General features: G+C 36.8%; 1 protein-coding gene across 6 annotated transcripts in view; it reads right to left on the bottom strand.

The window, feature by feature from the left end:
• Positions 1 to 13,804, bottom strand: part of KLHL2 (kelch like family member 2) — a 75,195-nt gene that overhangs the window by 13,397 nt on the left and 47,994 nt on the right. For 5 of the 6 annotated variants that reach the window (XM_068137151.1, XM_068137149.1, XM_068137146.1 and 2 more), the window contains 3 exons: positions 12,957 to 13,119; positions 1,736 to 1,881; positions 231 to 347 (listed from right to left, as the gene is read on the bottom strand). In XM_068137151.1, coding sequence (XP_067993252.1) covers positions 231 to 347; positions 1,736 to 1,881; positions 12,957 to 13,119 — 426 coding nt within the window. The remainder of the gene's footprint in view (positions 1 to 230; positions 348 to 1,735; positions 1,882 to 12,956; positions 13,120 to 13,804) is intronic. The other variant, XM_068137147.1, reaches the window with a different exon arrangement.

Genomic DNA, 13,804 nt, shown 5'->3' on the forward strand with positions numbered 1-13,804 from the left:
TCAGCAAAGCAGATAAATTAATTATATATGATATCCTCTATGTGACAATCCCTCGTTTGCCTCCGTGTCTGTGCATGCATGTGTGCACACGCGTAGGTAACAGTGGCTGTTTAATTTTACTACTATCAGTTAACATACTGCATTACACTGTTTGAAATTACTCATCTGGCTTTAAAAAAAATAAAGTGAAATGTTCACATGCAGGGGAATTAATATTCTTTTTTGCTTACCTGAACCAAATATTCACGGGAAAGCAAAGGCAGCCGAACATGCTCCATCAGGCGTGCCATTAGCTCCTGCCTTACATCTTTGTCATGGTTTACCCACGCTATCACTGCTTCAAATACCTTCCAGAAAACAAACAAGTGTGAGTCCCTTAGCTTACAAATTCAGCAGTATAAAAATATCACTGTGCCTCAAACCCAGTTTTTGCTTATACTAAAATTCCTACATGAGAAAAGACGACAGCAGTTACAACTCCCATTATTTCCATATTTACCCACTACAAAATTCTGAAGATGCTGTAACCAATCTCTTTTTATATCACTCCTCTCCTGGTGTTTCAAGGAGAGCTGCACTACACTGAGAAAATGTATACAATAATTTCATTGATACCGAAAATCCAATTAAACTAGGTAAGCAAACAACACAGAAGCAGCGATATTACAATCCTTATACTTTTCTTTTTTTCCTCAGAAAAGACTGGCCACATCATCATTCAAACTTATAATCAGTGAGTCCTTCTAGAAGTGATCCCAAGCCTAGCTGCTTCTTTATTGCACAGCAGTTCATCATACACTAGAACACGAAACTTTAAATTACCCTCCATAGATGCAGCATCACATGTATCAAAATCAAAATGACTAAGTCAGGCCTTCAGCATATTCTGGGAACACCAACATGACTTTGCTACTTGCAGTTTTAGCAGATATTTCTTGGATTCAAAGTTTCAAAGAGGTTTTAACACCAAACTCTACCTAGCCAAACATGGTTTCAAATACAATTTAGCCTTATTTGAACAAGAAGTATTAATACAACTATATATTCCTTGGAAAAAAAGAAAAGCAACATAGTTTAAATTGATGTACTCAAAAATTAATATATCCACAACATGAAAACCATTACAGGTTCAAACAGATGCACTGGGCTCACTGAAGATCACATTTCAAAAATGGGTTTAAAGGAATGAGATCAAGCTGTAGGTGAACCAACATATATTTAAACTCAAGCTTGTTCATATCAAGCTGTCTAGCCCTCTCCTTTGCAACCCACATTTGCTCAGTTGGGCTAAACAGCCCACATATCTAGAGAGTTTTAATATGTTTGTGGGATTACTGATGGTAAAGTTAGTAGATGCACATACTTGCTCTTTGAACTACTATTTTTGAGTTACTTATCCCTGGGCAAACCAAAGTCCTGTGTGTGTGACTCACAGTATGTCTTCTGCTTGTTCTGCTTGAACATGAGAAGGAGTTTCCATTTAAAACTTAGTTGCCATTTTTTCAAAGAACAAAGGATAATGGTGATTTAATGCAGTTGAAGGATTTTTAAGAGTTTAGATTAATTTTAACATCAGACTGACAACACTTTTGGGAAACATCTTTTAGACATGATACAATGCATGCCTAACTTCACTGAGGAAACAACACATCCAAATAAGCATACAAGAGCAGTGTGAGCAAGCTCGCTCTCATCCAAAAGCATAAAAAGTATACTAGAATACATATGGTCTTACCTTCTCTTCTGAGGCAATTGTGAGTTTGTCACTGGATATAAGACTGCACACCTGCTCCACACCAAGATTGAGGTATTCTTCACTAAGTACAACATCAGAAAAGTGCTGTTCTGTTTGGAGGAAAAGTAGTACTCTGACATACAGTGCTAAGTGTTTCCCACAACAAGCATTAAAGCGACAGAGGAAAAATAGAGGAAAACAAGTCAATATGCATGCTATTTTGCCACATGTTAAAACATCTTACATAGGTTAAAGCTTGGCCTCACAAACAATTTTTATATTTAAAGATTCTTTAAAAAAATTGAAAAATCAAATCATATTATACTACAAGTAGAAATCATAACAATTTTACATTTTCAGCCTTGCTTCATGTCAGTACTTGCCCTTGACAATTAACTTAAATCTCATTTTGCTAGCTTTTTACACACAAATACAGCAAAAAGGACTCCAGAAGAATATGTTCTCCACACTGTTGACAAACATTTCAAACCTGCACTGCAACATGAACAATGGCTGATTCATTAGCACTAACCAGCAGATTTGTAGTCCAATGTAGGTCAAACAAACCAACAAGTCTGAATCCGGAATCTCACAGCTTCTCCATGGTTATAAAAATAATACCTATTATGATCTCTACAACATGCAAGGGATATGTAGTTTTTTCTCATTTTTCTATGCCTTCAATTTAAATAAAACATCCAACATTTTAGTTGTAGAACCAGATGTTTCCTTCAACACAGAGCATGCATCATTATCAATTTGTTTTGCAATTATTCAGTTGCTCTCTCACTTTCCTAAAATTGCTTTTTAAGCCATGCAGTTGCTCAAAAGTAGCTCCATCCAGTTAATTGTTATTTTCACCCTCTTCAGCTGTTCTTAACAGAATTTAGAAGGAACAACTGTTACGGGGAATTAAAGAATTCAGTCAAAATTATAATAAGCAAAAAAAGATCAAACACATTCAAACTAAACAACTTTTTTAACCTTTTCTATCACTGCACTAGTGCTACTATAATTAAGACTCCAGGCTTGACAAACTCTCTTAAGCTGTTAAAAAATAGTTTTAAAATGCTGAATGTTTCCAGCTCAAGAAATCTAATTTTTTCAGGTCAACTTTGCAGGGTACAACAGCTTACTTCCGCGCCCACCCCACCCCCCCCAAACATTAGAAAGCCTAAAAGGATAAAAGAACAGGAATTATACTGAGTTAGATTTATCTAATTCAGCATCCTATTCCTCCAAACAGGCAACATAAATTGCTTCAGAAAAGAGTCCAAGAATATATCTGAAAAATGTGGTAATAAAACCTTTGCCCCATAAAGGTCTCTTTATGCCTGAGTGATTAGAGATTGGTAGACAGAAGGAATCTTAACCACATTTTACTAAATAACTAGTGATATTACAGTCCTGCCTATATTAATAATGCCAGTATCTCACTGAACAAACAGCTCCACATTTAAACACCCAGTTTACCATTAATCAGTTTTTAATTAATATTTTCATGTGCTAATGCTGAAATGATGATAAGGGAAGCCCTCAACTTGTCTACTCAAAATCATACATTATTCTGTGTTGCTTTTTAGCCTTCATCTCTATTTAATGTAGACTGCCCTCACGTTTTCGTTCCCTTATCCTACCAGCCTTTCCATTCATTGCTACAACTCCCTCCAAATCTGCAGCATTCTCTTACAATGGACATGTAGTATTTTTGGTTGTATTTCGGGCAACAGGAGAGAAACAATACTGCTGATTTTTAGAACATCACCAATACTTTTCCACTCCTTACGAATCCTTAAGTATGTTTGCTTTTCAGACTACCAATATGCAGTTTCTTACAATGAAGTAGAATTTTCTGAGGTACACTTATTGAAGTAAGTATCCGATGAATTTTACTATTTGCATATGGCAAATAAACATTGATAAATGTAATTTGCATAAATTACAAACTCCAAATTTCAAGTGACAGCGCCACAAAACAGCATGCCTGACTCTAGTCAGAGGTTATATTAGGAAGCTAGCAGAAATATGAAGCAACATTCCTCTAAATCACAAACAAATCTGAGGTTCAGAAGCCTCGTTCCCTTAAAAAGCCAATTCAACCGTGTACCACACTCAACAGGATACACTTTGTGAACTAGAAATTCTCAGGTGATTTTATAGACTCATATACAAGACCTTTGCTTTTTAAAAGCTTATTTAGATTTATGCCATGCTTTTAGCAGGAAGAGATAATCTGTAAACCAGAAGACTAGAAATTGAGAATTTTCTACATAATACAGTGAATGTGAGGCTGTGTCCTGTTTTCATAATAGGAGAACTGTAGAAGAAAATCTGACAAAAAATAGATGGTACTTGAACAAAACCAATATTGTTTTAACAGACGTTAGTCTCTGTGTATAAAGCATAAAACAAGGCTCATGGTCAAAAGAAAAGTGAATTTAAAATAAAAAAGGCGGGGGGGGGGGGGGGAGAAATAAATCCACTTTTCAATAGCTATAGGCTCAGGTGCTCAAGCAATACCTGGAAAAAATCATCAGCTGAATAAATTGCAGAAAAAAAGAAAGGGGAAAAAGAAAAAAGAAATAGGAGAGTAGATTCCTATATAAATTTTAGTCATGGAAAGAAGAGGTAAGGTAAAATTGCTTGTTTCTTGTGATACAGATCTCTTGTTGTCAAGGAGATCATCCTAATTAATTGCTAGATAACGTTTTGGTAGAAGCCATCTGAAATTACTGTTAAATGGATTATTTAAAATAGCTAGCAACTGAAAAAGAGCAAGAAAATTCAAACCCAGCAATTAAATCTGCCAGTAGAAATTTATCTAAAGCTGTCATGTGTTGAACATAGAAGGTGTTATGATATATAAAAATAATGCTTATGAAATTAAACCATTTCCTTTTAACAAGAAGGATATCAGCATCTTTGATGTAACATGAATCAGTATGGAGATTGCAAAAATCCCATTTAGAGTCTCCTTTGGCAGTAACTTTGATGGAAAAACAGTACTGAGTGCATTATTTTACTGTCTGGGTTGTGATTTGTATTATCCTGTATTACTGCTCACATTCTGAAAGCTTTGATAATCTGGAGATACTAACATCAAATATCATGAAAGTTATGACATCTGTCCCCTGTAAAATCTCACATTAGTTTGGTTTTTATTTGCTGCATTAGTAACATACTTTCTTCATCAACATCTCCTAGATAAGCAAGCCAATAGAACTTTAAGTTGGAAGTTTTCATGAAAGGATAAAATATTTCCCCCCCACCCCAAACTAGAATTTTCCACACAGTGTGTGACTTTGACAAATTTGTGTTGAAATCCTGCCCCACTTCTTGCCACTCTACCCAGATATTGAAGCCAGCTGGCTCCAGAGTCAGGTAGTGTGGAAACAAGTTGGCTTAGGAGCTGCAGAGGCTTGGCTCCCAAATTCCCATTTCCCAAGCAAGTAGAATCCTATTTCTTCATTATCAAAACTAAAATCTGCCTTGAAAAAAAGAGAAAATCTTCATTTTAGGACATTTCTAAAATATCTGTTCCAATCACAGATGAGAGGGAAAAAAAAAAACAAAAGAGATTTTCACATTTTTGCAACCAATAGAAACAGTTTCTATTTGAATAGCTAAAGATCTATCCTTGTCTGCCCTCTACCAGTAAGATGAGACTTCAGCATCAGGGACAAACTAAAAGGACAGAAAGGAAGTTCTTAACAACATTAAAGGGGCTACTTACAAACTGTTTGGAAGACCACAGGAGTTGTAAATGCATCACTTTTTGGTATTATTCATTCTGAGTCTGGAGATGTATTATACATGCACACAGCAGCAGGTAAGCACTTGACATACCTCTCCTATCCCAAAAAGTACATGCATAGTCTTGCTGGCCATAACATCAACACTAACTTTATATTTTTCAATTACATAGGAAGGAAAGCTACATCTGAAATTTCCACACATTTTATTCTATAAATATTTGTGGATTAATTCACAAACACTATTTCATTCATTTAGGTATTTACAGTCAAATCTTCTCTGGTTTAATTGCCTTTACTAAATGGAATAAACAAGTACAGAAGCAAAGTTCTGATTAAGTTCCATTGAATTAAAAACCTTTCAGAGAATCATGGTGGTCCAAAAAAAAAAAAAGTCTGTAACCCATCTTCTCTTTTTTGTTTTATGACAATGGCTATTGTCAGTGCTAGTGTATGACATGGTTGAAGACTGGTGAAATTTCTGTCCATCATTAATAGACTTAAGTAATTTTCTAACATTTATCTGAAGTATTCCAGCAGCTGAAGGCATTTAATCCTTTTTTTAAGAAAAAAAAAAACAACTTTTGCACACCTTCAGAAATCTGCTCTCAAATTCACATTATCACTTATGAAAAACTTGGCCAGAGCAAATCAATGCCAGAGGTTGCAGCTAGAACAAGGGGGAAAAAAAAACCTCTTACTCCCTAGGTCTTTGCAGCGTGTATGCATGTGTGAAACAAAATATCACTACCAATTACATTGAATCTCCTAAGTGTCTTTTGTCTGGTTTAGACAAACTATTTGTATTTCACAAAACGGATGGTGACTTATTTTTGCTAACTAAATGAAGTACCTGCATCTTTCTGACGTGGTAATGCTACAAAGCCAGCTGGAACCTTACAGAAATGTAGCTTCTTTATGAACTGACAGCCTCTCACTTTAGGGCAATGTAGAGCAATGGAACTTGGAAAGACCTAAGCTTTATGTTCACTTAAAAGAATGATGACAATTTCTCAAGCAGATGAAACTAAAATATTTGGCAAGAACTGTTTTTTAAAATTATTACTTCAATTCTCAATGTGACATTGTGATTTTTTAATTATTTTTTTTTTTTCCTTGAGACAAAAGCTCCTCACTAATGGTCTAATATAAAGCGCTGGTCAAGTGGGAACCCCACCCTTCTTACAGAGGCTCTGCCAGTTGGAGAACCAGCAGGAGCTAAACATCGCAGAATCAACTAAAAAAAATAAAATTTAGTTGTCAATTTTATGCTTAAATAACTGTTTTTGAGAACACCATGAACTTCATAGCAGCCAGGGTAACAGCAGCATAGCAACAGACATTGCTACTCAGAATAGAATCGTAGGAACGATTCTGCCAGCTACGTTCTTTCAATCTCATGCATACAAATGCACACAGAAATAGTCTACAGAAGACATGCATGATTCCAAGTCTAGTTAGGACTCTATGTTTTGGACTTGGAGCACTGAAATCAAGAACACTGTATTCCACAGTTAGGTCCAACACAGCAAACCAGGCTTCGCAACACATCCTATGATCCCTAACAAAAGTTTCTTCAGCATCTCCTCAGCATGATGCTCAAAGTCAAGGCAGTTTGATGTGTAAAGCTGATCCTCAAAAGACACTTCTTCCACAGGTAACCTAATGTTTCCATATCCTGTACTACCCTATGCAGTGAGTGGAAGTATATTATTATTATCTGGTTATAACTAAGATTGTCTCTCTTGTCAAGATGGCATATCTCTCTTCATCAAAAGGCAAATAAAGTTATTCCAGCTACAAAAAGCATCATGTTTTTGGGGGTGGGGGAGAGGAAGTTATCTTGTGAACATATTCTAAGACTATGGAACATGTATACCAGGCTAAAACTGAGGACAGACTAGCAGCACCCATGCCACATACTCCTCATGGGAATCCTCACACAAGAAGAATGAGAGGCCTCAACAATAGAGTCCTGACTGCAAGTGTGACAAGACCCAGCATTATAGATGCATATAAATGTGTCTCCTAAATTATAGGACTCTCACACCATGCTACAGAAAGACCAGCCCCACCATAAGATTATGAAGCTCCCATTTTAATGGAAGCTGGTATTTACTCCCACTGGAAGAAGCTCCAGAGTTTAGCTCTTCTCATAATTTATGATCTACATTGGCAACCATTTGTATTTATGCTATCATAGTCTATTAGCAGAAGTACCTCTCTGCCTCTTTTTCCTAAATATAAAACAGCAAGTGTTAACAAAACAAAGACTGGAAGAAGTTAAACATCCAAATGTTTTTTCATTTTCTCTAGCAGGGAAATATTTTCAGTGCTTTTCCAATCTAGTAATCCTCTTTTGTTCTCATTATAGTTTCTGAAGCCATAATCCCAAAACAAACTCCTGGGAGTTCAGCTGTCTGAGATGGAAGGCCTAATTCTAAAACGGCACAACCATGTCTTTGGCTCAGAATTCTTGAGAAAAAAAATTCAGTTGTAAGAAAGTGCCCTGAAAAAGTACAATGAGCCATTTGAGATAAGAACAAGGAGGGAAAGAAGCTATGATAACTGAAATACAGGCACTAAGACACTTGAAAACTCAGGATAAACACTGACCTGAAAAGCTATAAAACCATACAGAAGAAAAAGAGTAAGTCAGCAAACAGAAATCCAGCAAGACTGAAGATCAAACCATTCCAAGGAGAAATGAAGGCCAACCTAGCCTTCATGTGAGCTTTTACCAGAAGTAATAAGCATTTTGGTGCTCAGCCTAATAGTTTGCAAGTCCCAGCTAGGACCAACAAATAGCTTCCTTCTCCTTTTCATTTGCCTGTATCCTGTTTGTCTCTCTGAGCACAGCAAAGGATTCCTAAACAAAATAATCCTGAGAGGGAGGATTATGAATTGGGACACAATTTCTGTGCTCGCAAACACATTTAACAAATACTGCATTCAACATCTTGCTTCCTACTGCATAAAAGGTCAAAAATATGATAATGGTTTAGATTTTATATTACTCAAAGAAAAAAAAAAAAGGACTTAATTAGACCTTTGTACAATAGTGTAAATATGGTTATCACAAAGTCAGTCACATGCATATTAGAACTGCTCCAGTAAAGTATGCATTACGCTTGTTCTTTCAAAATCAACCTGAATACCTTTTGATATTTTAATTGATATAGAAATAGTTTCATTACAATTTCACTAGATTAAAAAACAGTGTGGCTGATTTATTTACCTGTTTCACACTTAAGACAACAAACAAGAATTCTGTTGACTGACACCTAATTTTATGAGCTTGCTATATTTCAGGTTGTTTTTTTTCCCTGAAACATCCATTCTTGACAAGATACTAAAATCTCCTGGAAGTGAGTTTAAAAAAATAAATAAATTAAAAATCTATACCAGAATCAAAATTTTCTAGGCAACTAAAGGCTTTCATCAAAATCCTGCTTTTTATGAGATCTAATATCAGTCAAGGCAATAAAAAGCCTATTATTTGGACATACACATATGAATTAAAGCACTGAGAGCTCTATTTCAAGAAAATCTTCAGTTTTAACTCTGCACTGATTGTTAATGATGCTAATTGGTCACTGTACATGTTAGGAAAGTTACATAAAGCAATACAATCATAAAGCAATACAATCATAAAGCAATACAATCATAAAGCAATACAATCTTATGGGTTTTTCCTGCAACCTTATCAGGATATTTTTGGTTTATTTCTTTTCTGTATTGCTCTTGTACTAAGCCTGACTGGGTGATAGGGATTAAGGGAGGCAATGCAGAGAGTGCAGTGCAATGAAGTAGGCTCACACCCTGACTATGCACAGCATACTTATCTCTAAAGTAAGAACAGAGTGTGCACTGATTTAAAATTCACCACACAGATACAGCAAAAACACAGTAGGAGTAAAGCTGGCAGCTCATGGTATGGGCCAGCAGAGCTCCAGGAATAAATGACAGAAAGGGAAGCATAGATGAGGAAAGGGCTTTCTGGAAGAATTTGACAGAAATAGAAGGTGGTTTGATTGCAGAGGAAAGAGAAGGTTAATTTCCAGATCAAAAGTAGTAGAGAGACATGAAATAAAAGAGTCAAGTGAGAGCAATTCTGTTGAAGTGAAAAAGACAAGGATGAGAGATTGGAGTTTTGCTAAGGGAAAAGGAATATTGCAAGAGTAGTAAAATTACCTTAGCAGACAGAGAGATAGCTACAGGAGATATAGATTTACATCAAAGCAAAAGGGAAATATGATGTTCAGCAAATTTGGTAGGAAGATAAACAAAACAGAGGAACACTCAAGTAGTTGAGAGAAAACAGCAAAGGAGACTTAAAGTTGTCAAGTTTTCAGACCTGAAACGTCAGAGACCATTGAAGTCACCAGTGACAGGTGAAGACAGGGAGCAGGGAAAGATGTTTAGATGGAGAGCAATTTATTTTTGCTGAACCTGAAGTAGAAATGGAACAACCAAGAGACAAGGAAAATACAGGAAAAGATCTGTGACTGGGCAGACAATGCAAGCTGCATGTAAGTAGGCATACCGGAGAGACACTCTCAACCTCTGACAATGTTTAACTTCTGAATTTCCATAGAAATCTGTGCTACTGCCAAAATTCTAATCAAGTTATACTAATTCACTGGACAGTAAATTAAAGCCTATAAACAAGGTAGTTTTGTTCGCTGCAAAAAGCTTTAATGAAAAAGTAATTCCTGAGTGTAACATCTCCAGTCTCGACTCAAACATCCCTACCCCAAGGCACTCTACATACAAAAGAACAGTAAGATCATTGCTACTTAAATTAAAAGCCTAAAATATTGGTTACAGTGTTATACTACAAACTTAAAAGCTTACACAATGTTTTGTTTACTCTTTAGTGATCTACACTTTGCAACTTCTTTGGGTGCCAGGAGCAAACAAAGTTTTAATCCATTATGTTAAAAATTACCAATTTAGTAATACAGACTCTGAAATTACATGTATATCCATTTCCAATAGCAGTATTTCAAATATATTTTTAAACAAACAAACAAAACAAAAAGATTTTTAGCTTTCACAGGATTGTGGAAGTGGAAGCTATGCAGAACTTCAAATCATCTAGTTTTGCACACAGACATAAATTAGATCAACACAAATCAGAAGTTAGTCTGCTCAATATTTTTACAGCTGCCTAACAGTGGAGAGTCCATAACTCCCAGAGACAGCTTGCCCGATTTGTGTTACTTTTACAGTTATATATTTTTCTTTATATCTGAAACAACTTTAAAATTCTTGGCCTTTATGGACAAGAGAGCAAATGGTATCCTGGGGTGCATCAAGAAAATTGTGTCCATCAAGTCTAGGGAGGTTGTTCTCCCCCTCTGCTCTGTCCTGCTGAGACCACACCTGGAATACTATGTCCAGTTTTGGGTTCCCCAGTTCAAGAGAGACAGGAATTGCTGGAGAGAGTCCAACAGAAAGGCATGAGGATGATTAGGGTACTTGAGCACTTCTCCTATGAAGAGAGACTGAGAAACCTGGGGCTGTTTAGTCTGGAGAAGACTGAGAGGGGCTCTCAACAATCTCTAGATATCTGAGGGTGGGTGTCAAGTGGAGGGAGCCAATCTCTTGTTGGTGCTGTGCAGTAATAAGACAAGGAACAACAGGTACAAGTTTGAACATAGAAGGTTTCACCTCAGCATGAGGAGAAACTTCTTTACAGTGAGGGTGATGGAGCACCAGAACAGGCTGCCCAGAAAGGATGTGGAGTCTTCCTCTGGACACATTCAAAACACGTATGGATGCATTCCTGTGTGGACAACCCTAAGTCATGCTGCTTTGGCAGGGGGGTTGGTCCCTTCCAACCTCTAATGTACTGTGATACTGTGTAAATTATCTCACAAATTGAGCTTACACAGTCGTTTTTATGCAAAGGAAGATTTGCATTCTTTCTCATCCTCCTAGCCTACTTTCTTGACTGAGAGGACTCTTCTCCCACAGACTTTGTCGTCTCAGTCTATTTTCTTAACATGTTCATGTTAAACTTCCTTGGATTCAACTCCATGTGTTCGCATCTACTTTAAAATCCTGTTCATCATTTTTCCACTTCAGGCCTCACCAGCATCAAGAAAATTGGAATCATTCTCTCTCATTGCCCCATACGACAGTATTGTTACTTCACCACAAAATCAGAATTGCTTTTTCATTCGCAAGAGCAAGCAAAATCAATCTAATTTGCAAAACATCAAGACTTGACTGACATGAGCCAGACCTCTTACAGTTACAATTAACACAGTTGTTAGGATAACTATGACAATGTACTTTTAGTAAAAGAATTAAGAAAACCTTTTTCAGAAGGAAAAAAAAAAAGAAAAGAAAAAAGATAAATAATGCAATTGAAAGTGCTTTTTACCAGGAAAGTAGAATTTTGCTGGTTGAGCTATATAATTGGTTAGAAGGTGCACCTCTACCTACTTTGTAGAAAAGTGAGTCTACAGTTATCCTTTAGCGTAAGAAACTTCAAGTTTTGGGCTAGATGAGTATGGATTTTCAGAAAAGTTGATAACACAATACTGCAGGCACATTTCTTAGCCAATGCAATACAGAGAGCCCTTCCTCAAGGCTCTGATTTTTTTCTTCCCTTGTGTGCTTTACTTACAGACTTTGGCTTGTGGCAGTTGCCAGAATTCCTGTTCTTCTTGCCACTCCTTCTCTAAGTGACAGTATAAAATTTTAAACAGCAAGCCATCATCTTTCTGGATTAAAATTGCTGGGACCTTGTTATGGCCTTGTTGGGTTGTAAAGATGCTTTGCCTTTGTGCTTATTATAATTATGCTCCAGCCAGGAGACCATTTCTTTTACAGACCGTAAGAGCATAGGATATTAGGGGTTGAAAGGGACCTTCAAAGATCATCAAGTCCAACCCCCCCTGCCAGAGCAGGACCATAGAATCTAGCACAGGTTACACAGGAACACATCCAGATGGGTCTTGAAAGTCTCTGGAGAAGGAGACTTCACAACCTCTCTGGGCATCCTCTTCCAGTGCTCTGCAAGCCTCACAGTGAAGAAGTTCCTCCTCAGGTTAAGGTGGAACCTCCTGTGCTATAGTTTAGATCCATTACCCCTTGTCCTATCACAGGTTGCAATGGAGAAGAGCCTGTTCCCTCCCTGTTGACACTCAGCCCTCAGATATTTATAAACATTTAATAAATCCTCTCTTAGTCTTCTCTTCTCCATTCTAAACAGCCCCAGGTCTCTCAGCCTCTCCTCATAGGGCACACACTACAGTCCCTTGAATCATTCTGGTAGCTCTGTTGGACTCTCTCCAGTAAGTCCTTGTCAAATGTACTGCTGGTCAGAAGATACGTGTCTGCAATATCCTGGATAAAATTTGGTTTCCCCTAGGAGAGGTTGGGTGGGCATGGAACCCATATGTGTACCCACACACAGAGATATCAAGATATATGCAATACTAATGATAACTTGCCTGCATATGTATTGGCCTTGGTCAAGAGATCTGTGCATGCATGCATGTCAGCGAAAGCACGAATCCCCAAGCAGTTGATAGGATGAAGCTGGGATTCCAAAAATTCACAGCAAGTCCGTTTCACATCCTGCAGTTGCAAGAGACCAGCAGCTGGGAGCAGTACCTGTAAGAAGCAACAGATGGTTAATTCTGTTCAATTCTGAGTTTGTACAAGAGCAGTCTCAGTATTAATAATTAATTTTAAAAATTAAAAGTAAAACAGAGAAGAAAAATTCAACATTATGTGACCAAAGAACTTAAAATCCAACTTTTTAACACAATTTTACCTCCACGCAAACACCACTTAGGATTTCAAATAACAAGAAACATCTCTACCACTGTGTAACCTAAAAAATCCATATATTGTAATTCTCACACTTCACAAACTCTTCCCATTACTTGTTCACAAGTTCCTTTCTATTGTTTCCAACACTCCATAATTATGTTTAATTTCAAAATCCTCAGTGTTTGATATTTCTTTAAAGCAAAGATTTCTAGACAATGATAGAATCTGTAATAACAACCTTGGCTGCTGCAAGCACTTGGACACCGGACCACTTTACAGCATCAATAATAAGTATCTTCAAGCAACTAATGCTAGTTAGGACTCAATTCAGCTTCAGAGGTCAGTGACATTCATTCAAGAATGACAATTCAGGCACTTAAAAGCCTGAGTACATAAAATATTCTGTAATTCACTGAAAATATGTAACACTAAGGAATTAGTATAAATGATGTATTTGTCCTTCAGCTTTCACAAAGGAAGAAAACGTAGAGAATAATTTTTAAACATGTGTAACAAACACTTT

This window comes from Melanerpes formicivorus, unplaced genomic scaffold (assembly GCF_026170545.1).
Source record: "Melanerpes formicivorus ecotype bairdi unplaced genomic scaffold, bMelFor1.0.p_v2 SCAF_4, whole genome shotgun sequence".
NCBI lineage: Eukaryota > Metazoa > Chordata > Aves > Piciformes > Picidae > Melanerpes > Melanerpes formicivorus.